Source organism: Diadema setosum, chromosome 19 (assembly GCF_964275005.1).
Source record: "Diadema setosum chromosome 19, eeDiaSeto1, whole genome shotgun sequence".
Taxonomy (NCBI): domain Eukaryota; kingdom Metazoa; phylum Echinodermata; class Echinoidea; order Diadematoida; family Diadematidae; genus Diadema; species Diadema setosum.
The window spans coordinates 32,263,255-32,290,179 of NC_092703.1; the positions used below are offsets into that span (position 1 = coordinate 32,263,255).

General features: G+C 39.7%; 1 protein-coding gene across 1 annotated transcript in view; it reads left to right on the forward strand.

Moving 5' to 3' along the window:
* LOC140243077 (uncharacterized) overlaps window positions 1-21,546 on the forward strand; it is a 33,205-nt gene extending 11,659 nt beyond the window's left edge. Inside the window, exons 8-14 of the mRNA XM_072322812.1 lie at window positions 2,488-2,625; window positions 4,295-4,458; window positions 5,054-5,132; window positions 7,956-8,081; window positions 10,480-10,613; window positions 18,953-19,134; window positions 21,207-21,546. Of these exons, the coding sequence (XP_072178913.1) occupies window positions 2,488-2,625; window positions 4,295-4,458; window positions 5,054-5,132; window positions 7,956-8,081; window positions 10,480-10,613; window positions 18,953-19,134; window positions 21,207-21,289 (906 nt within the window). The 3' untranslated portion in view covers window positions 21,290-21,546. The remainder of the gene's footprint in view (window positions 1-2,487; window positions 2,626-4,294; window positions 4,459-5,053; window positions 5,133-7,955; window positions 8,082-10,479; window positions 10,614-18,952; window positions 19,135-21,206) is intronic.
* The last annotated feature ends 5,379 nt before the right edge of the window (window positions 21,547-26,925 follow it).

The window sequence follows — 26,925 nt, forward strand, 5'->3', positions numbered from 1 at the left end:
ATGGTAAGATGAAGATTGTTTTTGGTGATTTCGCCCTCACTTGTTTGGTCTTTATACATGAAAAGGTAAATTTAACAGGATCTGCTTGTGTGTTCGACGCTGGGCTCGTTTCTCAACCGATTTTTTTTTCAAATTTAGTATGTAAATGTATCATAGTCAAATCTATACACCTATACCTATTGATAATGCTGCCCTCACTGTTCCACCTTTACAGGGTCAAAGGTCACCCTGATCATGTCAAAATTTGCAGAAGTGCTTAATATTTATGCAATAACTTGATTGTTACTCAATGAATTTAATTCAGACTTGCTAAGGAGATGTATGGGTGGTCATTCTACATGAAGGACACAACAGCTTGTGGTGACGGTGCCCTCAGTGTTCCACCTTGGATGCCAGTGCTCATTTCTTGTGTGTGCTCTATCAGCCACATTTCTTATCAGATTTTCTTCAAATTTGGCAAAAAGGTGCATTAAATGAAGATGCCTATATTGTTTTTGGTGGTGGCACCCTCGCTTGTTCTGTCTTTATATGAAAAGGTAAATTTAACAGGGTCTGCTTGTGTGTGTGACGTTGTCAAAATTTGCGAAAATGCATGCTTATTTACTAATAGGTAATAATTTGATTGTTACTGGATTTTACTCAGACTTGCTAAAGAGGTGTATGGGTGGTCATTCTACATGAAGAACACAACAGTTTGTGGTGACGGCGCCCTCAGTGTTCCGACTTAGAGGCCATGTCACATTTTTTGTATATGCTGTATAAGCCACATTTCTTGTCGGATTTTATTCAAACTTGCTATGGAGGTTTATGGGGAGTTATTCTAGGTAACAAAAGTTTTCATTGCCAGCGCTCCCATTGTTTAAGCTTATATAGGACGACATTTCATATTACTTGTATGCGCTATATATACTAGCCTCATTTCTCGTTGGATTTTATTGTATCCTGCGACAGTTGCCATATTATACAACATTCTGGCCTGAAAAGTAATCCAGATGGGGTATGGGATGGGTTCAGGGGATACATGTGCTCGATTGCGAGTGCTCTAGTTTATTTGCAATGCTCTGCTGTGATGCAGTAAACCGTTAAGGACGAGTCCCGAGTATACTTGGGCTAGTGTCTGTGGGAAACACGTGTTGTAGCAAAATCAGCCCATCCTCAACAGGTTAAATGCATGAGATGGATGTCCAGAGCAGAGACAATTTGCAAGCAATCATTTTGGTGTGCTGATATCAGAATATAATTTTTAATTTGCTTGACTTCTATTCCGCCTGATTTTGATTCTATTCTCTAATCTTACTTCAGTGACATTGTGCAAGTAGAGATGTTAAGCGCAGTGGCAAATCCCTTGCTCAAAACTTCAAAATCACTTGAAGGTCCTGTTTACCATTGGGAGCAGTGATTTTAAAAAATGTTCAAGATATCACATTTGATATGTAGGTCAATTATATCACAAAACATCCTACAATATAAGAATTTTGCAATAAAACCTAAAATATAAGGAGATATCACCATTATTCTCAATAAACCGTATCTGTGGACGGTTTAGTCTGGAAACGTTTTTATGATAACCATTGTTCACATTTTGTGTATCTAACAAATACTTATCATTGATTATACTAATTTAGATTTTTAAATGGATTGTTTCTATCCCTAACTCACATTTTAGAATTATTTTGAAGCACTAATGCTGGGTTTTTATTCATCTACAAATTGCAAATTATGTCCCCCACCCAAAAAAAAAAGACCTTAGCCATAACCATGATATGAATGTCTTTTGAGACAAGTTTTAAAGAACTGGTTTATGAAGCCATTGTGCTGCAATGTGTCTGATTCAATTAGTACATTGTACAGTTGTATGTCAGTCCTGAAGGAAATTGAGTGGGCTCTGTGATCTTTCAGGATGCATACATGTGCTTCTTGAAAGGAATCAGAGCCTTTTCCTTTTCCTTTATAAACATTAACTAATTGCTACTTTGCTGAGGGTAATTTTTTCAGGGATTTTTCTCTTCTTTTTTTCTTCAGTAAGATTCATAAACCACTTTATTCAAATTCATGAAATTCTTCCGTGGAGATGCTTTCATGCAACTGATTGACAAATTGCCCTGCATCGATGTAATTAAGCACTGAAGAATTTCATGAATTTGAATAATTATGCAGTACTGGCTGCATGCTATAAGGATTAGAACCAACACTTGCTGTCGGGTGAAAGCTTGGTGGTCTAGTGGAGATGACGCCTGTCCGGTGATCAGGAGGTCGTGGGTTCGAATACCGCTCGAGTATGTACGCCCATGATTTTTATCATGGCTACTACTAAAACACTGATCAATTCAGTGCTTAATTATGTCGATGCAGGGCAATGTGTCAATCACTTGCATAAACCACTTTAATTTCAACATTGGAGTACATACAGTGTACATGTATAATGTCAGCTTCATATAGTGCACCATTGCGTATGCTTACTTGTTTGCATTTTTCGTCCTTTACCAGAAAAAATTGAAGCTTGCTGCCAATGCATGTCTCAGGAGCTTCTATTGCCGATATCGTCAGAGCTTTGATATAAATTTGCCTTCAGACACCAAACTGACGTTGGATTTAGCTGAGGATAACAGCTCTTCTGATAATGAGGTGAGTTTTTGAGTGTAATAAATATGGTTTATGTCACCTATTTGCCATAGGATATTTTTTCTTCTTTTGATTACCTGCTGCACAAAATATTAACAGACTACATGTATATGTATGTGTTTACATAGGGTTTACTAGGATTTCATTTCAACTTTGTATGTTGTTGAATAATTGATAGTTCAAAGTCCATGATAGTTGTAGATGGTGCAGCTCTCAGGATTCTGACGTTTGCATTCTGCCGAGTCACATTTCACATGTGCGCTCCACCAGCAGTATTTTTCACTGGATCTCATTCAAATTAGCTTTAGAAGGGTAGATAACATTTTAATTTCTGCCCACCCATCCTTTGTGGTTCATACTTTCAACTCCACATACTCAATTCTCCAAGATTTTCATCTCTCCAATAAAATGTCATAGCTTGACATACAAATAGTGAATGTTCATGAGTGTGTGAAGGTGCAAGATTTCATGCAAGGTGAAACACCGAGGCGCTCTATTCAATGAGGTTGTGGTCCACTCAGATTCATGAATTTAGCACAGAAATGGCAGAGGAGGTAGCTTTGGTCTGATTATTGGTCAGTGGGCTGGTTGGTGTCTAGTTTGAAGAACATGGAGAGAGAGTAAATCTGCATGCCTACACTGTTCAAGAGACTTACATGTACCATAGTTACCATCACCGCCCATCAAAGGGCGGTGAGTTGGCTCAGTCGGTAGCGCGTCTGCCTCACGATCACGCGGCCCGGGTTCGAACCCGAGTCTGGACTGAGTAATGTTGTGTGTAAGCATACCGTCCCCTCTAGCAAGAGGCAAAACACTCTGTCCCTCGGATAGGACATAAAATGGAGGTCCCGTGTATGAGAGAGTCACAGCTCATGCACGTAAAAGATCCCGCTTCATTCGTTCATCGCAAAGAGCAGGGTGTCTAACCCGGTGAAGTGGTCCCACCCCACATCCAACTGGACCTCATGGAAGACCAGCTTAGTGTAGCTGAATATGGGCTATCCAGCCATCTTCACAGATGAAAAATGAACAACAACAACAACAATATACAAATAGTGAATAGTCACGAGTGCAATGGTACAAGATTTTGCACAAGGTGAAAGATAGAGGCGCTCTATTCAACGAGGCGAAGCCGAGTTGAATGGTGCGCCTCATCTTTCACCGAGTGCGAAATCGTATTCCGTTGCATGAGTAAAGACCACACACTATTTGTTTTATACAACACCTCGAACGTCAACAGATGTGATCCACACAGATTCTTGAATTTAGCACAGACATGGCAACCATTTTCTGTAAAAGATGAATGATCGTAGCTGCACAGTCACATTCACCGTGTACATACGTACGTGAAGCCGATCAGTTGCAGTTGTTTTAAAATACAAAAACGAGTGACAGAAGTACGCGCTTGTAATTGTCGAGTGCAAAAACTTCGAGTCAATCATGAGTTTAACATGGGAGTCAATGGAAATGGGTGACGTCAGCCATGCACTATCCATTTTTGCTCAAACAAAATTGTGCTGTTGGCAGCCACAGCGTGCAATGGAACTTTTAACTGATTGTCACATGATGGGCAATCAACCGATCAAATACAGTGTAGCTACATTCTTTTTAGGTGTTGTATAATATTTTCATGATTATCATAATTATGAAAGTGATTTGTTTGTCTTCTAAGAACCTCCCGTGTTTGCCGATCATCCACCGACTTCTGTACAGCAGCAAGGAGGACGTGCTGGCGGATGCCTCCCATGCCCTCCAGTGTATCTGCGATGCATCCCAAACTTTCACCCAGAAGGTGCTGGATTCTGGTGTCTGCCAAAGACTGGTTGATCTACTGTCGTAAGCGTCTTCACTTTTACAGATTAGCTCTTATTTATTAACCGTATTGTGTAGCGCTAATAACATTGAACAATTAGTAAATGTACATGTAAATCATCCATTTTACAAAAGTCGCGAAAGCATCTAATATTCTTTCATCATGAAAACATACAATATTATCATATGTGACTGGCAGTGATTTGAGATTATAAAGTGTTCCATATGAAGGGTTTGAAATGCTATATTAAACATATCAACATAATCATTCACATGTGATTTTGAGGGCTTCGCAAATCAACACAAACCGACATGCATTGGCAGTGCATAAGTCCTGCAACGCTTTAGACTTGTGCCGTGCCGGTTTCGACGTTCTCCGAGACTGATAAAGATTTTCAGGCCAATAACTTTGCAGAAAGTGCCAAATTTACTGGTCTTACATGACTAGGGCCAGTCAAAAAAAAGAGAAAAGAACATGACCAATGAACTTTAGGTTTAGAGCAGTAAGAAAAAAAAAAAATAAGTTGGATATCTACTGGTCCAATTAGGACAGGTCGGTCCAGTAGAAAAAATGGGTTAGTGTGCAGCCTCCTCTGAATTTAATGCTATTCTTTTGCAGGCACACAAGTGACTATGTGTTGGAGCATGCAGTGTCAGCAGTTGGGAATATAGTGTATGGCAACGATGATCAGACCCAGGTACTGTGTATATATTTTCCTTTTAGGTCCTTTGAGGCTACTTTGAGAGACCCACTCTCATTATCAATTGTGAATGCACAGTCACATTGCTTTGTTTTTTTGTTTTGTTTTTTTTTTCCACTCATGTGTGATGGGCAGTAACTTCCTAATTGCAGTCAAAAATGACACCACAATGTACAAGGAGCATTCCACCAGAGCAGCCCAGTCATCGGCTGTTAGGAGAGCAGGAGAGGATATCCCCTCTTTCTCCTGAAAAATTTCAAATTGAGGCTAAATTGTACATGATCTTTCAAAATTCCAGCAGCCACATTTGATGCTTAAAAAGAATAACATGTGCCAAGCGGGTCTCTCTAAATGTATTTAATTTGCTGTAATTTCTCATTTCTATTTTTTACCCTATCTGAAATTGGATAGTTAATTTTGGTTCTCTGTTGCAATTTTGATATTTTGTTTTGTAATTACACTTTGAATTCACTTTACATGTGATTTGTTGTGGGAGATTAAAAGCAGCGCCCAAAATGTGGTTAGTAATTCTCATAATTCTCATAATTGTTTGTTACATGATGTGATGGAAATCTGTGCCTACTGATTTTCACATGTTTGTGAAGTAAAGATTTTATATCCATTTTATTTGATTTTATTTCCATTTTCTGAAATCGTGCAATTTATAAGCTTTTATCAGTGAATATTTACAGGGATATTTATGTGATGTATGTTTGGTTTAATTCATGAAATCTCAGATTCGTGTTGAATTTTTAGAAAGTACAAGACTATGTGAATTTGACATGAAAAGAATCCAATATCAACACATTTTTTTTTCTCTAAAATGTCATGAAGTTTGGAAGCATAAAGTTGAATACATGTACTAATAAATTCAATTGTATACTGTTATAATAATTCTTGTTGTGTTCCATAGCAAGTTGATTTCGGAATGTGCTGGAAATCCTGCCGGAGCTTTTAGAACAGTCAGCAGCAGCTATGACGCTTGAACATAATCAGAGTTGAAAGTTGCATGCTCTTGGGCTATATAAGTGCCCTTTTTTGTTCCACACACAGTGAATTGTTCGTCAGTGCCCTAATTTTTCGCGCTTGGCCGGGTGAGAAGATTTTTGTGTGTTTTTAATTCCGCGGAATCAAGACATCAACCACTGGAACATAATGGCATGCAAAAATATTTGAGTGCTTTTATTTTCGCGCTGGTTTCTGGTTGCGCGAAATGCGCAAAAATTTCAACACCGTGAAAATTTCCACTTTTACAGTACTTGCTTGAATATCCATAATTATAACTGAATGTTAGTGATCATTCTCTTGTGGTGGGTTATGTATCATTTTTTATTATGCCTCCGCCACGAAGTGGTGCCGGAGGCATTATGTTTTCGGGTTGTCCGTCCGTCCGTATGTACGTCCGTACGTACATGTAAGTACGTCTGTACATCCGTCCGCTTTTGTTTACGCGATAACTTGAGTAATATTTGCTGGAATTTTACCAAACTTGGTCCAAGTATGAAGTATGATGGGGCAATTATTTGATTAGATTTTGGGTGAAATCGGCTAAAGGTCAAAGGTCAAAGGTCAAGGTCAAATCCTGAAATTGTATCCGTTTACGCGATAACTCAAGACTGGATGGAGCAAATTTCACCAAACTTTGTTGGAGGATGATGTATGATGGGACAATTACTTGATTAGTTTTTCAGTGAAATGGGACTGGTCAAAGGTCAAAGATCAAAGTCAAATCCTAAAATTTATCTGTTTACGTGATAACTCAAAACTGGATGAAGCAGCTTTCACCAAACTTGGTCCAAGGATGATGTATGATGGGACAATTAGTTGAGTAGATTTTAGTGACATTGGCAAGAGGTCAAAGGTCAAAAGGTCAAGGTCAAATGCTACAAATGTTGCAATTTCCCCCATATCTATGCAATGCCCAAAGGTATTTTCTTGAAACTTGGTGTGGACATGTACTACTGTGTAAAGATTCTCCAGAGAGAGTTTCATGTCATAAGGTCAAAGGTCAAAAGGTCAAAGGTTAGGTGAAAATGTTGCAATATCACTTTTCTTGCAAATGGTTCAATGTATCTTCGTGGAATTTGGTACATATGCATGTACTGTCTGGCAGGGATTATCTAGGGAATTTAGGGGTCATGGGTCAATAGTCAGGGGTCAAAGGTCAAGGTCAACTCCTCAAAATTTTACTATTTCCCTCATATACTAGTATATGCAATGCTTGTATTATTAGTTTCAAAGCTTAATACATGCATTACCTAATGGAGATTCTCCGGGAAATTTCCAGCCAGAAGGTCAAAGGTTAAGGGTCAAAGGCCAGGTTTCAATGCCCCCTCCCCCCCCCCCAAAAAAAAAAAAAAAAAACACACACACACAAAAAATCTATTTTGTACCATCATCACACTCTTTCTTCATACCTTGGAAATTACTCAATGCATAAACTTCCCCAAAATTCCCCAAATATGTGTACCTGCACTCTTAGAAAATTATAGCAAACCCAGTTCAAGACATTTCTGACAAACATGTCATTTCAATATTTTGCCAGTTATGTGAAACTGTCATGGATCACACATTGTGAAGACATTTGTACTATACGCCTATTGGGAGAATCATGCATTATGGCGGAGGCATCAGTCGCCATAGCGACATTTCTAGTTTTGACTGTCTTATCTTGAATACAAACTTTTTTTACCAAAGAGTTGTATTATGCAACTCTTTTTTAACATTTTTGTAGGGTTATATATCACAGTACATTATATGAAGTTAACATCGTAATTCTATATTTTTCCTAATTTTTCCTACTTTTTTGTATCTCTGAAGGTTGTTGTAGATTGCTCAGGTGTACGTCAGCTAAACCAGCTGTTGAGCAACTCCCATCATACCATCCGCAAACTAGCATGCTGGACATTATCTAACATGGCAGCTGGCACCAAAGCACAAATCCAGGTAATACAGTGTATTTTCAACAACTTGAACTTTTGCTACAAATTTATTACGACAAAATGATTTCACACTCTCTGTACACCTATCGGTCATTATCATTACCTCCGCCAAGGGGGAAGGTTATGTTTTCATTACCGTTGGTTTGTTAGTTAGTTACTTAGTTAGTTTAACTGTGTGCAAAATAACTAAAAAAGTAGTTAACGGATTTTGATGAAACTTGACAGGAAAGGTTGAGAATGACACAAGTAACAAACGATTAAATGTTGGTAGTGATCCGGGAATTTGGGGGGAATTTATGAAGGATTTTTGATATTTGGACAGGTAGGGTCAATGAACTTGAGAGTTCAAGCTGTGCATTTTTGAGGTTTTAAATGCACACTAAAGTGCGTGCTCTAGTTTCTGCTGGCTCGAGGCGCGCCGTGCAGCAAAGGGATTATGATGTAACAAAGGCTTCTATATTGGGAAATCTGGCGATTTTTCAGCATAGTGCATCTATGGGTGGAAATCACTGCTCTCTGTGGAAGAGCCCTAATAGCTTTTCCCAAGTGGTGGAGAGGAGAAAAATTCTCTTTGGGAGGATCAAGGTCATCGGTGGAAAGTAGCTGCTTGGCAGAGGTCTGCGCTCTCAGAGTGCTTTTCTAGATATCATTATTATTAGTATCATTACAAGTCTGCGCACTGGTACTGGTCCGACAGTCCAGGACCAGTGAAAATCACTGTTATGCCAGTAACTTTTTTGGGAATGGACAAGAAAAATATGGAAAAACTGGGTACCTGCCGGTCTCACAGGCAGGTCGGACCAGTGAAAAAATGAGTTAGTGTGCAGCCCTGATGATGATGATGATGATGATGATGATGATGATGATGATGGTAATGATGATGATGATCATCACTATCATTATGATTACGAGGAGACAATGAGGATTGAGAGGGTTCAAGAAAACACCTTCTGTGACAAAAAGTACCAGAGTTTCGAGAACAACTTTGGCTATTTCTATTCCTGCCTGTCTGGCTGTTGCTGGGCGCAATTCTCACACTTATCTCTAACTACTGTATAACCAGGGGTGGTATTCTGAGGTCATAATTAAGTATGTGATTAACTTTGTAATTAAGTCGAGAAGATAATAGATTCTTAATCATGGGTAGAATCGGTATTCTGAAGACGTAATTAAGGTATGATTAGGTACCCTATAATTATCTTAGGTTCCTCCCATCTAATTGTTATTCCATCCAATCAGACGCGTTGTTAGAAGGCAAAATGATGATCACGCGCACAAATATGCCCTCAATGCGTGCTCCTCCACGCCCCCTACCCTGTATTTATAACCCAAGAGCTCCGTGCGCGCACATACAACCCCTCACCTACACACGCGAAGATCTCAACCTCTTTGCTCACATAAAATGACAAAATTCCTCGAAGATCGGCTATATTTCTTTTCTTCTCTGAATTCTACGGATACCATGATAACAAGATTCAACCTCTCCTCGGTTACCGAAGACGGTAGGCATAGTTGTGGCAGAGAAAAGACACTGTAATGCGTGATATCGGAGTAGTTAATGACACTCTTTAGTATCATTAAGTTTTCCATTAACTTCCATGCTTAATTACACCCTCAGAATACCGATTCATAATTAACTCTGTGATTAAGTCCTCTCAGAGGTGCACGCGCATTGATACGCACAAAAAGTGTAGGTCTTTCCCGCCAAAACGCTTGTTGCTGTGGTAGTTAATATACTCCCTTCTTAATCATGCTCTCAGAATACCAATTCGGTAATTAAGTGCTAATCACACACTTAAAAAGCCCTCAGAATACGGCCCCAGAAATTTTCGTGTGCATTTATTTTTCACAAATTTCACAAGAGTCAAGGTTTGCAAAATATGCACGCCAAAGTTCTTGTCTTCACTCTAAGAGCATTGGATGCCAGTGGCAATTCACAGAAATTCCATGCCGCAAAAAATGCCATTGACTCCAAATCACAAAAATTTCATACTGCTTGTATTTCCTGCCTCACAGTACTGTATACGCTGTTATTTTTGTGTACAGATATTTTGGCAATTGATGAGGCCGCAGACATTTTCGCGAGATGTTGTTTTCGCGAATCGACACCGATGCTTCCGTTAATGCTCGATTAACAAAGTGCATTGAGACAATTTCGCGCGCTGTTTATACATTTGCGATCCAATTGTGATTCGCGAAATTCGCGAAAATTAAACCTTCACAAAAATAACAGCTTATACAGTATTACATGTGTTTTGACAGACATTCAGATATGATCTGATGTAATAGGCAGTCCTTTCTCTTTATACACCTGTCTAGCCTTGATCATGGGTTCATGTATTTGTTGAGTAATCTGTCATTATATTTTTGTTTGTTTGTTTGTTTGTTTTTTTGCTCCCCAGGCTATGATTGATGCAAACGTCATCCCAGCGGTGATTGAACTTTTTAAAGATACTGTGTTGCTAGTGCAGAAAGAAGCGTTCTGGGTAATTGTACAAATTACAGCAGGCAACACTGCATCAATACAACAGATACGGTAAGACAGAGAGGCAGGAAGATGAGCAGATTTTAATTTAAAACACACACAATTGTGATTAAAATGAAAGCAAGAGACCAGTTGTAAAATTGTTACTTGGTGTGGGTGTGAACCAAATATGGTTGATCAGAGGGGTAAAGCAATTCTAGAGGTTTTTTTTTTTTTTCTCTTTAAAGGCACATGGTCCCATTGTTTTAGTCAAATGCATACGCAGGCGCACGGCGCAAGTTTCCTATAGAGACCTACACTATCGGCTCCTCTTTAGTACTTACGCTGTGGTCCATTTCCCCGAGTCCGAAGAAGTCCGATCCACTGTAGTCAGTGGTCCGATCACAGTTCGGCTCATGATTCGGCTGAGGAGGATGACAGCTTTAGCAAACATTTTTTGTGATGTCATAACAAGAAGCACATATGCTTGCACCCTGGCATTACTACAGACTGCGTGATGCGCAGAGAAGGCAACGAAGGCAACGTTACTTTGCAACACCTACGCGCTTTACTCTTGATGACAGCTCAACTTCAGCAATCTTTGTATCAATGCTAACGGTGATCGGCAGTATCATCAACAGCACCCTCAACACTACCGGGACTATGCCCCTTTAAAGGAGAAAATGATGAATTAATGTCAATCCACAGTGTGATATGACTTATGATGAATTACCTCGGTATCAGAAAGAGAGACGGATTCTGAAGTTTCGTGATCATTGTTGCACTGCATTTCAAGGCTTGACTTTAGTAAGGGGCAGGTCAAGTGACAGCAGTGTGTTACATATACGTGTATTTGGCATCCAGTTTCTCATACCAATATAATCTGGTTTAAATGAATGTAATATATAATTATAAACATGCATTGTTATAATTGTATTTTACATGAAATAAGTGGAAAGCGAATAGCACAAATAAAAAACCACAGAACTTCTATAACTTTCTCCACTGAATGAAATCTCCTTTGTATTAAAGTAGTATTAGAAGTGTTTGTGGTGGCTAACCCACTATTTTATATCGTAATTTCGTGAGAGATTACGTCATATATGAGATCCCGCTAGTGCGCGCGCCACTCAATTCGTTAGTCGCCGCCATCTTGCTTACACGCGAATTTCTGTGCATCGGAAAATTCGCCGGAATTGCACTTGAAAATTCAAGTTTCGTTCGAGTTGGTTTGACATAATAGCTAAAGTTACCTCAACGGGAGGTTTTGCCAGGTTTTTTATGGTTTTAACGATCATTCTTCAGCTGAACAACAACGGTATTTATGTCTTCAACCAACGTTCCAAACGTGGGCGGCGCAGCCGCACCACCGCTGCTGACAGCAGCTGCGTCCCCGGCAGCCACCGGCGGGGGTCGCGGAGACCAACACGCACAAGAGTGCAAGCAGAAAACTGCGACAGCCAAAGGTAAAACGCCTACTAGAGCCGGCAAGGTAGGTACTAGTAATAGTACTACTGCAACTACAAGCAGTGCTAACCCTAGTGGTAGTACCGGTGCAAACAAAACAGTGAAACCACCTGCCAAACTGGCTTCTAAAGTTTCAACTTTGGAGGATAGACTCGGCAAGCTTGAAGGCCAATTAGCTGTGGTTGTTCAATTTGTGGAGGCACAGTCGGCAAAGCAGACACCAGCCCGTGAAGGCGGTGGCAATGGAAAGAGTATCAGGACTCGTTCTGAATACTCCCCTTCAGACTCGGCAGATACTGACTGCCATTATGATGATGAATATGCGGCACCATTTTTGGGCCGAGATATGGATGAAAACTCAGTGATTATCCAACCAGGTCAAGGGGATCGTTGTCAGGATGACAAATTTGATATTGAAGAAGGCGAAGTTCCCCCTCCTGTAGTGGAAAAAGTTCCAAACATTGCAGCCAAATTTGCTGTGGCTGAGGAAGTTGGTCCCCCCATTGACCCAGAAATTGCTAAGTCTACAGCCTACCTTCTGACCCACCAGCTTGAACCCAAAGTGGTAGATGAAACGATCACTAAATACCCCATTCCCAGCAACTGTGAGCTGGTGGATGTGCCGAAAGTCAACCAAAGAATCTGGAATGGGCTACCTGCCTTTTCAAAGACACGGGACCTCAAATTTCAGAGACTCCAAAAGAATCTCACGAGAGGCATCAATGCCTACATACATACAGTGTCGGCACAGAATATTACTGAACAGCAGCAAGATGCACTAGCACTTCTGTGCAGTGCGAACTTAGAGCTAAATTCCTTACGTAAGGAATTCATGAAACCAGACATTGGTTATCAATTCCAACATCTCTGCAAGCCCTCTACACCGGTCTCCAAATTCCTTTTCGGTGACGACCTGGGAAAGCAAATGAAAGACATTAGAGATGAACAAAAAGCAACTGAGGGTGTCCTCAGGAGTGAGCATAGCAGACAGTACAAAAAGCAGCGTTTCAGCCCATATGACTATGGCAGGAGTGCATATGGCAAGGGCAGGAGCAAGATTACATCAGGAAGCTCGAATTTGCCCCAACAGTACCGCTGGACTACATCTCGTGCAAGCACAAGTGATGTGACTAGGCCTACAGGTGCAAAAGGACCGTGGACTGGAGCTACCAGCCATGCTTTTTTAGGCCAGCGCCCCAAGGGGAGGGGGAAGCCGCCAGCTCCCCACACCTTCACACATCCCAGCCAGCACCAACCGCACTGCGGCAGCAAGCAAGGCTCAGGGATGAAGAGAGCACGATAACCTCCAGTTCAACTGACGAGGTAAATATAACATCCTTTTCTAGTGATCATGCAAAGCTATGTCATCATGATAATGTAGAACCTGTGGTAGGAGGTCGACTGAAGCAATTCTTCCCAAAGTGGCGCAAAATTACTTCAGACCCACATGTGCTAAATGCTGTAAGTGGTTACAGGCTTGAATTCAGTAAAGAGATGGGTGTACCATCTAGAACTAAACCCCCTTACATTTTTCGATGTGATAAAGCCGAAGAGGCTGATATTGATCTTGAAATTTCTAAACTCCGTGACAAGGGAGTAATTGAACAGTGCCAGAGGGAAACTGGAGAATATGTGTCTAATATTTTTACACGGCCTAAAAAAGATGGGGGTACACGCGTTATCCTAGACCTGTCTGATCTCAACAAATATCTCCAGTACCAGCATTTTAAGATGGAAAATATCCGTACTGCTATTGAACTCATTTCAGAAAATAGTTTCTTAGCTTCAGTCGACCTTCGGGACGCGTACTATACAGTACCTGTGCACCCAGCACACAGGAAGTTCTTAAAGTTCTCCTGGAAAAATCAACTTTGGCAATTCAAAGTACTGCCTAATGGCCTGAGCACGGCGCCAAGGTTGTTCACTAAACTACTGAAACCTGCATTCACATTACTGAGAGAGCAAGGGCATGTAGTAATTGGATACCTTGACGATATCCTCATTATTGGAGAAAGTGAGAATCAAACTTTGCAAACGGTTTTGGAAACCACTAGCATCCTTGCACAACTTGGGTTCTTGGTGCACCCAGATAAATCAGTACTATGCCCCACTCAAGAAATACAATTTCTTGGTTTCATTCTCAACACTCAGACCATGACAATTCGACTGCCTGATAACAAATCAGAGGAAATACAGTCCTTGTGCACTGAACTTATGCAAATAGCAAACCCCAGTGTCAGGCAGGTGGCTAGAATTATCGGGAAAATGGTAGCATCATTTCCCGCAGTCCAGTATGGACAGCTCTATTACAGGGCTTTAGAAAGGGACAAAATCAAAGCACTCAAAATGAATAAGGGGCATTTTGACAGAAAAATGAGCCTATCTTTGGAAGCAAAAGAAGAGCTGCAATGGTGGATAGACAATGTGCAGTCTGCTTTCTCACCCTTACGACACCCTAAACCTATGCTCGAATTGTGCACGGATGCCAGTGGCAAAGGCTGGGGGGCATCTGATCATACCACCCATACAGGGGGTAGATGGAATGAAGACGAACTGCAAAAAGCCAGGGAGAATAAGATTAATTATCTGGAGACCCTGGCTGCTGGCATGGGACTCAAGTCCTTCTGTTCTAATTCACAAAACATTCATGTCTTGTTACGGCTAGATAACAGTACTGCTGTTGCGTACATTAATAACATGGGAGGCATTAAATCCCTTGACTGTGATCGGGCAGCCCGAGAGATTTGGCAGTGGTGCGAAACTCATAAAATTTGGGTCACAGCAGCACACTTGCCAGGAAAGCTGAATGTGGAGGCAGACCGCATGTCTAGAATATTCAATGACCACACAGAATGGATGCTTGACCGCACAGTTTTCCAAGAAATAACCTCACGTTTTGGGACACCAGAAATAGACCTATTTGCCTCCAGACTTAACAAGCAGGTAGAGAACTATGTCACATGGCTGCCCGACCCACATGCCAAGGCTGTTGATGCCTTTACTCTCGATTGGGGAAAGTGGTACTTTTATGCATTTCCTCCTTTCTGCTTAGTTGCTAAGTGCATTCAAAAAATCAAATCTGATAATGCAGCTGGGATACTAGTAGTCCCAAAATGGCCAAGCCAGCCATGGTTTCCTCTCCTAAACAGGATGATGAATGAGGAACCACTTGTTATTCATAGGAGTGAATCCTTACTAACATTGCCAGTTTCTAACACTCCTCACCCACTTCACACTCAGATTGATCTTCTTGCTTGCAGGTTCTGTGCAACCCCTTCAGAGATGCGGGATTGAATGCACGGATAATTGCTGTAATGGCCTCTTCTTGGAGAAAAGGGACTAAAAAACAGTATGCAGTGTACATAAACAAATGGAAAGCATTTTGTGACAAGAAATGCAGCAACTACTTGTATTCAGATGTTCAAGCTGTCCTGGAATTCCTGAGTGACATTTTCTTCGAAAAAGGGGCAGGTTACAGTGTCATAAACTTAGCACGGAGTGCTCTATCTTCATTTGTGATACTTCGAGATACTATGTTTACAGTTGGAAACCATCCCTTTATCCAGAGGTTTATGAAGGGAGTTTTTCAGCTACGCCCACCCAAGCCTAGATACATGGAAACGTGGGACGTTAACCTTGTTTTCAATTTTCTTCGTTCTTGGTCCCCAGCGCACGTATTGGACCTGAAAAAATTGACGCTTAAATTGTGTGTGATTATTGCATTAATCTCAGCACAAAGGATTCAATCATTACACTACCTAAGCTTGGATGATATGGTGTTAAGAGAGAATGCAGCCACCTTTCACCTTCATGATCTCCTAAAACAGAGCAAGCCTGGAAATTACTCACACAGTGTCAAGCTCCAGGCATACCCACCAGACAGGAGACTTTGTGTGGTCAGGTACTTGCAGGAATACATCAGAAGGACCCACAGGATCAGAGCTAGTGAGCGGTACCTTTTTGTTAGCTACAAGAAACCGTTTCACAGGGTATCCTCTCAAACAATCGCTCGCTGGATTAAGGAGGTTTTGGAGGCTGCGGGTATTGATACAGGGATCTACAAGGCGCATTCTACTCGGGCAGCGTCTACCTCCGCAGCCAATAAAGGAAATTTCCCAGTATCTAAGATACTTGCGCAAGCCGGTTGGGCCAACGAAAGAACCTTTCGCAAGTACTACAACAAGCCCTGTCCTGCTGAGAAAAATTTTGTAGAAACAATTATCAAAAAATAGACTGTGAAGCCCTAAGATTTGAGCAGACATGTCTTGAACTGCCTGAACTTGTGAACTCTTGGAGACACAATATCTATGCAGCATTCAGCCTGAATGAGAATGGCAATGGAACCTCTATCTAAGGTATGCTCCCTACCCCTTTTCGGGGGGGTTGCCTCGAGAATGTAACCACTGGCTTCGAAATCTCATATATGACGTAATCTCTCACGAAATTACGATATAAAATGGAAGATTAAACGAGAACTTACCGTTTGAAGTTTAATATTAATTTTATGAGTAATTGGAGGGTGAGATTACGTCCCACCTCACCCTCCCTCAATTTCAAACGGTAACTTAATCTCTCGTTATCTTCCTACATCAGTGGTCACATTCTTGCTTCTAATATTGAGTGGCGCGCGCACTAGCGGGATCTCATATATGACGTAATCTCACCCTCCAATTACTCATAAAATTAATATTAAACTTCAAACGGTAAGTTCTCGTTTAATCTTCCATTTTGTCACTGGTAACAGACAAACTGTGCGATGGTTTATACCTGGCCAGGCAGACAAGTGAAGCATCTACATATTTTAGTCAGGACTGTTAACATTTGTGACCCGCGACATCGGTTTCAGGCAAAAGTCGAGAATTTTGAAAATTCATTTTTTCACTGAATCACATTGCCCATTTCCTAAGCTTTGCATTGATATAAAACACTCGTATACTTCGGCACCATAATTGGGCATAGGAAGAGAAATAAAATGCACTTTTTAACTTGTTAGCCTGACAAAATTGCGAGAAAATAGGCTTTGAAGATTCACCTCTTTTTCAAAGACAATGTCCGAGCGGCGATGCGAGAGGAGAATCACCCATCCGTACGATGGTGCCAATCGATGTTAAGCTCCGCCTTTAGCAACCACATCGCCTTCTGATTGGCTCACTGAGAGAGTCAAATTTCCCGGGCACCTTCCTCGGAGCTCAGCGTATGGAGCCGAAAAACAATGCGTTCCGCTCGGGTTTGTTTACAGTACGTCTTTCAAGATGGCGAATACGATTAAATTGCACGTATGGTGTACATGTACTCATGTGTATGGTGCACGCATTACGCAATGGCATCCACACGCCATGACCGTGTGCATGTAACAGGAGCGGGGGCGAATCCACACATTTACAAATCGCGTTTTCATTGTGGATGATTTGTCTTTATCATTGGCGACCCTTTTGAAGGCAGAAAATTGCTAGTGCTGGCAAGGGTCACGCTTCCAGTTTGTTTTGCTCTTACAAGACATGCGTAATGCATTATGTTGCTTTGTTCGGTGGTGCTAATTAAATCAAAACAAACAAACAGACAAACACGACTCGTTAGTTTGGTGCGATCTTGACATGTAGTATTTAAATATAATTAGTCACATGTGACCGCTCCTTTCCTCACATATACCTTCCATTGAGTCAGTCTGCTGTCATAATTTTTACTACGTGTACAAGTAGACAAATTTGAGAGTATCTAGCTTTCTTTTCACACGATTATGTCATGCTACATGATTTTTGTTTCACTTCCGTTGTCGAACATTGCGGTAGAATAGTTTGGATAGAAAGCCAAACGAAGAGCACGCACTACAGAGCGAGCGTATACAAACCACGATAGCAAGAACAATGGAGCATGTAATCGTGCACGCGTGGACAAAGCATTCCCCCGAACGCTGCAACTGGTGTCTCCGAAAGCCGACTTATGTAAATGAATGCGACGCACCAGCCAATCGCATGCGAGACCCTGCGCCGTAGCAACACTGGGGATATTGGCGCGGCGTTCGAAAGAAGCTCGAAACTGACGAGTGCGATCCAACATAGGGTGCTTAAAATTCCATTTTCGATAGGAAAAACTTAGTCTTATGCTATGAAATTTAGTGTAGATGTAGAAAACATATCAAAGATTCGATTTCTGCAAAAAACCTAAATCAACAAAAATAATGGTCAAAATCTTTGTACCCCGCCTAGGAGGGAATTTGCTCTTGCGACTTTTGCCTGAAACCGTTGTCGCGGGTCACATTTGTTGTGAGCACCCCATCTCAACTTGATCTAAATGTGGGTAGAAACTGGGGACTCTTATGAATGGTATGTGGGAGGTGACCTTTGAACCCTTGGCTTGAACACACCCCACTGGTGTTTGTTTCAAATTCATGAAATTCTTCCGTCAGATGTTTTCATCGCAACTGATTGACAAATTGCCCTAGGTACATTGACGTAAATAAGCACTGAATTGATCAGTGTTTTAGTAGTAGCCACGATGATAAAAGAAATTGTGGGTGTTCATACTGGCGTATGTATGTACGTGAACACTGATCAATTCAGTGCTTGTTTACGTCGATGTAGAGCAGTTTGTCAGTCAGTTGCACTGGTATTTTGTCGGTCTTATGCCAAAAGGGCCTTAAACCACTTCCACTGTTACGCAAAAAGGCCCTTAACGCTGCAAACTTTGTACACTATTAGTGCCCTTTTGGCATAACAGGGGAAGTTCTTTCAGGCCCCTTTGGCATAACAGGGGAAGTTCTGTAAGGCCCTTTTGGCATATCAGGGGAAGTTCTTTAAGGTCCTTTTGGCATAACAGGGGAAGTTCTTTAAGGCCCTTTTGGCATAACAGGGGAAGTTCTGTAAGGCCCTTTTGGCATATCAAGGGAAGTTCTTTAAGGCCCTTTTGGCATAAGACCAACAATTTGTTTTTTTGGTGGTACACAGGCATGTGGCTAAGCTAGGCTGGGTGAAGCCATTCTGCTCCAACCTCGACTCGGAAGATCGCGAGCTCCTGAGGATTTCTCTTGAAGCTCTCTTAGCTCTCCTCAACAAGTTGGGAGAGAAGAAGAAGAAGAAAGGGCGGGGCAAGGCTGGCTTGTATTCAGAAGAAATCAAGGCGTGTGGGGGTAAGTACTGCATTTATGATGGTAAGCATGCCAGTAAAACATCGGAGCATGTAGATCAAGTGTGTACACCTGTTTAAATTGGATTTGGGAGGGCATGTCTTACAGTACCATCGAGCTATATGCAGGGATGTCGACCTTGTAGCCAGCTTTGTAGTATTCCGAGGGCTAAAAAGCTATATTTTTGGTGGAAAAACAGTATTCTTACCTTTTCTCCAGTGAATAGACATTTTTAGAAATACAATTTGGGAAAGACAATATCTTTAGCTTTAACCCTAAAGGGGCCGGGCTTTTTTGGCTATGCTCAGACCGGGGGGACCTAATTAAAAGCATTGAGAGTCTAATTTTTGATCTGTAAATCTGTTTTAGCATATTCAACAATTGTACATCACAAAAACTTCCAAAACTCATTTCAATTCTTATGTATTTTATTGTTTTCAGAATTTCTTATGTATTTCTTTGTTTTTCCACTTTTGTTTTTTCTTTGTTTTTTTCATTGGAAATTGTCACTGACCACTTTTCTACCATAATTAGCACAAAATTAATCAATAAAAGTGATTAATTGTAAAAATAATCAGGTTTTTATGACTTTCATGACAGAACACTGTTTTCCATAGGAAATGTACACAAAATCACAAAATTGTGCCCGTTTTGGGGCGACATTCCGTTACAAAAATGGGCGTGGCTTCGCAAAAGTATGCGCGGACGTTGCAAATTTGGTCTCAAAAGTTGCGCGAAACTTGAACGAAGAAAGTCAAGAAGCCTCGCGATGAGGCCTTCCCGCGTTACAGATTTATAGCGCGAAACGTTGAGGGGGGGCGGATTCCGCCCCCCCCCCCCCCCCCCCCCCCCCCCGGCCCTTTTAGGGTTAATGCCCCCTTCCCGCCCCCAAAAAGTACAGCAGAAAATACTGCAGAAACGTAACAGTTGGATATCTGTACATTTAACAGCATTGGCAAAAGAGAATGTGCATGTTTGCAGAAGTGTATAACTCAGGGTGAAGTAACCCTGGCCAATATGTTCCTGTGTGATATGACAGGTTATCAACCAAAGATCTGGGTGTTCATTGTTGTTTTGGGATTTTAGAGTTTTTTTTATATATAATAATAATATAGATTTTCTTTGCTTCTTACAGAAATAAGGTTCATATAGACTTCTTCTTTTTTTTCAGGGCTGATATTATTATTATGTTTGAGTGTGAATGTGAATGTTTTTGATTGCGATAATGGTAGAAAGTAAAGATTGCTGAACTTTGACATCACAGTATTTTATTTTCTTTCAATAATAGCAGTGTCTTTAATGTAGAATGTTCATAAAAGTGCGCTGTTGATTCAAGTATGATGACAAAACGTCACATGTTCTTAGGCTGTTAATGACTCCATTCAAGGCCAACTACAGGAGACATATTATAGATATGCCTTTATCCTATTGCTTGTTTTGGGTGATGCAATGTAATGTTGTGTAATGGTACACAAGGTTATCACTACCCCCTCCCATTCCACTATGACCGGATATATCTCTTCACCTCCGGCCAGTCAATGACCCCTACCAATACTCTCCACCTCATCCAGTAAGCCACTGACCTTCATCATTCCTCAGATATACTAACAAAATGGTTGTTAAAGCTCCATCTAATTTACGACCAGGCTGAGTCAAACCCAAACATCTGTCCTTCCCCCATTGATTACTTAAAATTGTTGTTAAATCCAAATCCAAAAATACTACTTCCTTTCTATTCCCACCTTTGTTACTATAACAACCAAAATGTTGTCCAATTAAAACCTCTCTTTAACACAAAGACTCCACCCTCATTCACCCATTTGCCCATTCATAATATGTTATAACCAATGTAAATGATTCAGTAAAAGAAGTAAATTATAACACGCAAAAAACTCAAAATTTGATGCTCAAAGAGAGAAGTCATGCTGTAAGACGCCTCTCAAATAAAGTGCTCTCCAAAAATATACCAACTGTGTACCACAATACTTCATTAAACATACCTCTATGAATTTAACTGATCTTGCTACACAACAGTAATTTCTTATCCTTCCTTTTCATTATTTGCTTTTTCACAGGAGTTGACAAGATAAAAAAACTGAAGAATCACAGTGATGATGATATCAGCAAGAACGCGCGTGACATCATGGTCTATTTTTAGACAGAAAAGGATGCTTTAAATGATGGTTGATGCAGAAGAGGTGTGCATAGGTATCTACTGTGTGTGCCATATATTTTGCCGGTGTAATATGTGGCAAATTGGAAAATTTTGTGAATGGTTGAATTTGCAATCAAGAATTATGGGGACATGATAAGAAATAAGAACCCTTTTTGGAAGAAAACATAGGGATATTTGTTGTTAGAGATGATAATCAGTGTTTTTTGTTTTATAGGAGGTTATATTTTTAGTCGGTATTAGTCTTGCAAATATCAGGCAAACTTCATACTAAAAACATGTACAGTACTTGCTCAGCATCTCAAGTACAAAGTATGTAGCCAGGAACAGAAACAATTGTCAGTGACTTTGATTACCATGACAGCAGCGTTTGCCAATTTTTACATACTGAATATCATTCTTTGCAGCTCATTAATCATTGTCATACGGTTTCCTGGTATTTTCTGTTGTTTATAGGTTTCTTAAAATCTTTCCAAATATCATCTCATTGTTATAAGGTTGTTAGTGGAGCATTCATAATATTATCTTTGCCTGTGTGTAGTGTGTGCCGCTGATGCAGATTTTCAACTTTAATAATTCTTCAGGTTTTAAGGGTTTTTCAGTCACCTTTTGAAGTTTTATGATTCTTAGGATGAAATGAAGTTTTGCCTTTTTATGGAAATGAGACAATGATGTTAAGACATGGTATGAATCATGATAAAGCACTAGATTAGTTCTAGTTGTCAAGCTATGTTGATTCAAGTTGTCTTTGCTCTGTGCATTCTGAAAGTGAACCTAGAAAGAAGCTGGGATTTGTTTTTGTCCCCTTTTGTAGAATATGATAAAGCTTTTGACAAGAGGTTACATCACAGCATCCTTCACTTGGCTATTTAGAGTCATTCATATTATATGTTACTTCAATAGATATACAGGAGATATGGTATTTGTCACAGCATGGTAGATTTACGTTTTTCCTTCACACAACCGCATAGTTCACTTTGCATTGTTTTGTGTGCATCATAGAGGTTTAGAAAGACTGATGGCTGTCTCTTGTGTTACTGTATACGCCAAATATTTTGCAAGGTTTATGCTTTCAAGAATTTTGCGAGTCAGGTGCCATTTGCAAAATTAAAGACACTCGAAAAATAACTATGATCCCGTTATGAATGTGACGCACACGCATCCATTTCTCCATTCAATGCAGTACTCCACCATCGCGAATGTAACGACTCGCGAAATCATCGAAAAGTCCTGATTGGCAAAAATTTAGACTCACTAAATATATGGCGTACAAGGTAATTTAATGTCATTCGTAATACATGTGCAGTTAGAATTTGCCAAGATTTACTCAAGTAGTGGAGATGTGTATTTATATGTGCATTGAGTGGTACATGTATAGCTAGATCAGCAAAAAGAGAATAACCCTGAGAATGATTGTTACCTTGTACAATGTAGTTTTTTTAAGATCACAAATATTGGTGTAAATGTGAGGTGACCAAACTTACATAGAAGACAATTGCATGAAATCCATTGTGATTATCTGTTTTCACGCCTACCTTCTTGCAAATTAATGGAGTGAGGAGTAGAGGATAATGTGCATAATGACTAGTTGATGAAGGAATCACTACTACATGTACAGGTATGCATTTGACTACATGAAAATTATCGATTTAATATTTCTCACCTCAAGGTGATTTCCCATGATCAAAGTATGTGACGTTCTAAGTTCATACCACTAATTCCTCAGCATTGTTCATACTGTTCATGCTGATGGGAAGGTTAAACTGATCCTCATGTTTTGGCTGTGACTGTGCTAGAGTGAACAGTTTATAGACGAAAGATCATGGGGGCGGGGTGAACCTACAGAATGTTGCATCCAAAGATCTCAGATACAGGTGGATGTACAACATACCGGAAGTACAATATCAAGCACCGAGGGTAGAACAATGTGTATATTTCCAAGAACAGTCACCATCTCATGTATGCATTAGTCAAAGAACTCTGAAAGTGCATACCTTCAACTCATTGGATGCAATTATAGATTCAACTGAGTCTGGAATGGAGAATATCTTCAGGCACTTTCAAGACTTCTACGAGGCGAAAGAACTTGGGAGAAGTGATTATATTTTGAAAGGAAATCATTTTTTCTTCAACTGTCAGTGTTTGTGTTTTGCTATATAAAAAGCTATTAGCATTGTGTAGAATAAGAATATTGTAATGAAAACACTATCTCACTGAAAATATGATCGTCCTATCACTGAGTTGTTCACTGAGTTGTCATTTGTTTGCACACACACAAAAATTGTCTCCAGTGAAAGAACATGCAACGTCCTTCCCATCGAAGATGAACATGTAATGTTCCATATTCTGTGTCCCCCCCCCCCCATTTTCTGATAGTCTTCGTCTAACCATGTTATATGAGGAAATGTTGCTCTGTTCGTCTGTCTCCTAATAGAAGTCTAAATCCTTTAGTAATCAATGAAGTACAGAGTTCTATCATTATGAAAATATGACTCTAATGAAATTTAGGTAAGGCAAGGTAAAAGTTCAGGCCCCAAAATCATCATTGAAGTTTGGCTGAGTGTTAGTAATAAAAAAGAAAACAAAACAAAAACATTGAAGAAAAAAAAAGGAAATACCCATTATAAAAAAACCAAATCCATTTTGTAGCCAGATGTATCAGGAAATGCACAGAAAGTGTGTTCCATTGTGACAATGGAGATATCTTTATAAATATTATTGCAGCATCAACTTCATCACACTTGATTGTGAATGTAACGTGTTGCGTAGTGTGGGCAGTTGCCAGTGGCTCCTACAAATGTTCTGCCACTTCACTCCTTGCCACACCACTGTCCAGATAAAAAGTCTGCATTCTGTGCCATGTCTTGCGACAAAACACTGCTTTTGTATACATTGTTGACCTTGTGTGTATACTGTAAAACACGATATTTTCGCGGCATGAAATTTTCGCAAATTGGAGCCGACGGCCCTTTTCGTGGCATGAAATTGTCGTGAGCTGCCTGTAACATTTAATGCGTGTAGTGTAGACAAGAACTTTCGCGTGCAGTTTTATTTTGGGAATCTTGGCTCGAGAGAAATTTGCGAAATTAAAATGCATGCGAACATTCCTCATTTTACAGTACATTTGTACAAGACAAACATATTTCTCTCCCTTGCCCGTGATATGTTAAATTTTGTAGCATATTATACCTATGTAGTACACATTCCAATCATGGAAAATTCACTTCTATTAAAGTGACTTTTTTGTACCAACTCTGTGCTTTCTGAAACATCTTTTTGCACATTTTTCAGTGAATGCTGTGCATCATGTTCAATGAATTTTGTATATTTACCATCACAGGTTCTCTGAAATGTGGATGGGAATACAATTTTTGTTCTCTCTCTCTCCTTCTCTGGGATCATAGAATTGAACCAAGATTTCTGTGACAGAGTGCCTAATATTACCTTTTCCTCATCTATTGTAGTAAGTGTATAATCAGATAAGACAAAATATACACACAGCTTTAATAAGTGTTTTCATGGTATATTTCTGTTCACATGCTTGTGATGAAAGCACACTGTCTTTGAGACTTTTTTGAAAGGTATTACTTACCGTTACCCAGTTTTATTGCTTCAAAATAGTTCTAAAATGTGAGTTAGGGGTAGAAACAACCAGTGTAAAAATTGGTTGTTAAAAAAAAAAAAAAAATCAATGTTAAGTTTTGTTAATTATACAAAATGTGAACGATAGTTATGATAAAATTGCTTGTAGACTTAAGTGTCTACAGTTATGGTTTAGTGAGAAAAAAGTGATATCTCCTTATATTTCAGGCTTTATTGTGAAATTTTCAGATGGTAGGGTGTTTTGTAATACAAGTACAATTGACCTTCGCTGTAATACAAGTACAATTGACCTACGCATATGTATCAAATGTGATAACTCAAACATTTTCTAGATCACTGCTTCCAATAGTGAACAGTGCCTTTAAAAAGGGAATGCCCGTTGCATGGCAGTGTCTCAAGGTGTTCCCCCTTTCTGTGCCAGGGACTTTGGACAGTGTGTACAAAGCTGTGGGGTTTTTCTGGGCCAATCAGTACTCAAAGCAAACAAAGGGTTACCAACGGTCCTGGGGCCCGTTTCATAAAACTTGGTATCACTGACAACTGCCCCATTTCTATGACAAATTTGCTCTCAGCCAATCAGATGCAAGGATTTCAGTAGCTTGTCACAACTATAACATCTTGTCACTGATAACAAGTTTTATGAAAGGGGGACACCAATATCGTGTCTTAGATTCAGTAATTACTGCAACATCAATACTTTTCACGGTTTTTATAGTTAACTGCCAAGGAAATAATTTTGTGAGGAATGTGTCTTTTTCATGGAATAACTGGACTGTCAAAAGATGTAGGCTTGACCATTCTATTAACCATGCCATCAGAATTACTTTGTATACTCTTGAATCATTACATAACTGTATTGCAAGCAATAAGTTATTCTATCATGTAGAGCTAGTATGTTGAGAAAATTGATATTCTATATACGTGTAGAAGAGATTACTAAATTTTGCATACAAAGAAAGTTTAAATATATTAACACATTTATATTTTGTACTATTTTAGTATACAATCCATATAGTATAATTATAGAGGCTGTTTGTATTTCTGCTAGTGTGTAAATTGTGGCTAATTTGCATGCTATAATTTTTTTATTTCTCCCCATAGCTTATAAGTACAATATACATGCTTTGTGCAACTCAAGTCATATACTAACTGAAATGATTACATACACTTTCCCTTCTGGCCATGTAATTTGCTTCAACAGAAATCTATACATGGTGCATGTAAATAATGCCGTAACAACATAATTATTTCAAATGTTAGCAGAACTTTGCCATAAAATCGTGCAATTTGACATAGAAAGCAAGTTTCATACAAAGGTTAATAAAGTAGATGTCTTTCTCTCATATGAATTTTTAAAAAATGAAAATATGCTGAAATATTAAAGTAGATTATCGAAGAAAAATGGAAATCTTTTGTTGGTTGATGTGTTCATATTTGTGTATTTAATAAAAATGGGGCTTCAGTGATCTCTATGAAATACATGTATAATGAGGTGTGTTTGTTAACCCGTTGAGGACGAGTCCGGGTATAATCGGGCAGGTGTCTATGGAAAATGCGTGTTGTAGCAAAATCAGTCCGTCCTCAACAGGTGAAGATATTCTTTTTGTTTGTATGTGTACAAGAAGTGTGTGTACTTATATTATATCTGGGCTTAACACATTTTTTTGTTTCTCTCTCTGATGGCCAATCAGGGCTACTAAAATCTTTACATGTGGAATTTGGTGGCCCATAAAGAAATGCATTGGCCAGAAGTAAAAGGAAATATGTATAACAATCCAACCATTTTGAAGCCCTGTTGCCCAGTTGGGCCTCCAACAAATAACTTTTCTGGAAATTTGATGGCCAGACATCAATTTTTAGCAGTTTAGTGGCCCAGGGCCATGCTATAAAAGTTGAGGACTGTGTGTGCATGTATGTATGGATGGATGTATGTATGTTCACAACAGTAGTAATAAAGGAAACTCCGTGAGAGACGCTGTTTCAGCGAATTTTCACTAAAATGTCTTTCACAGGGTTTC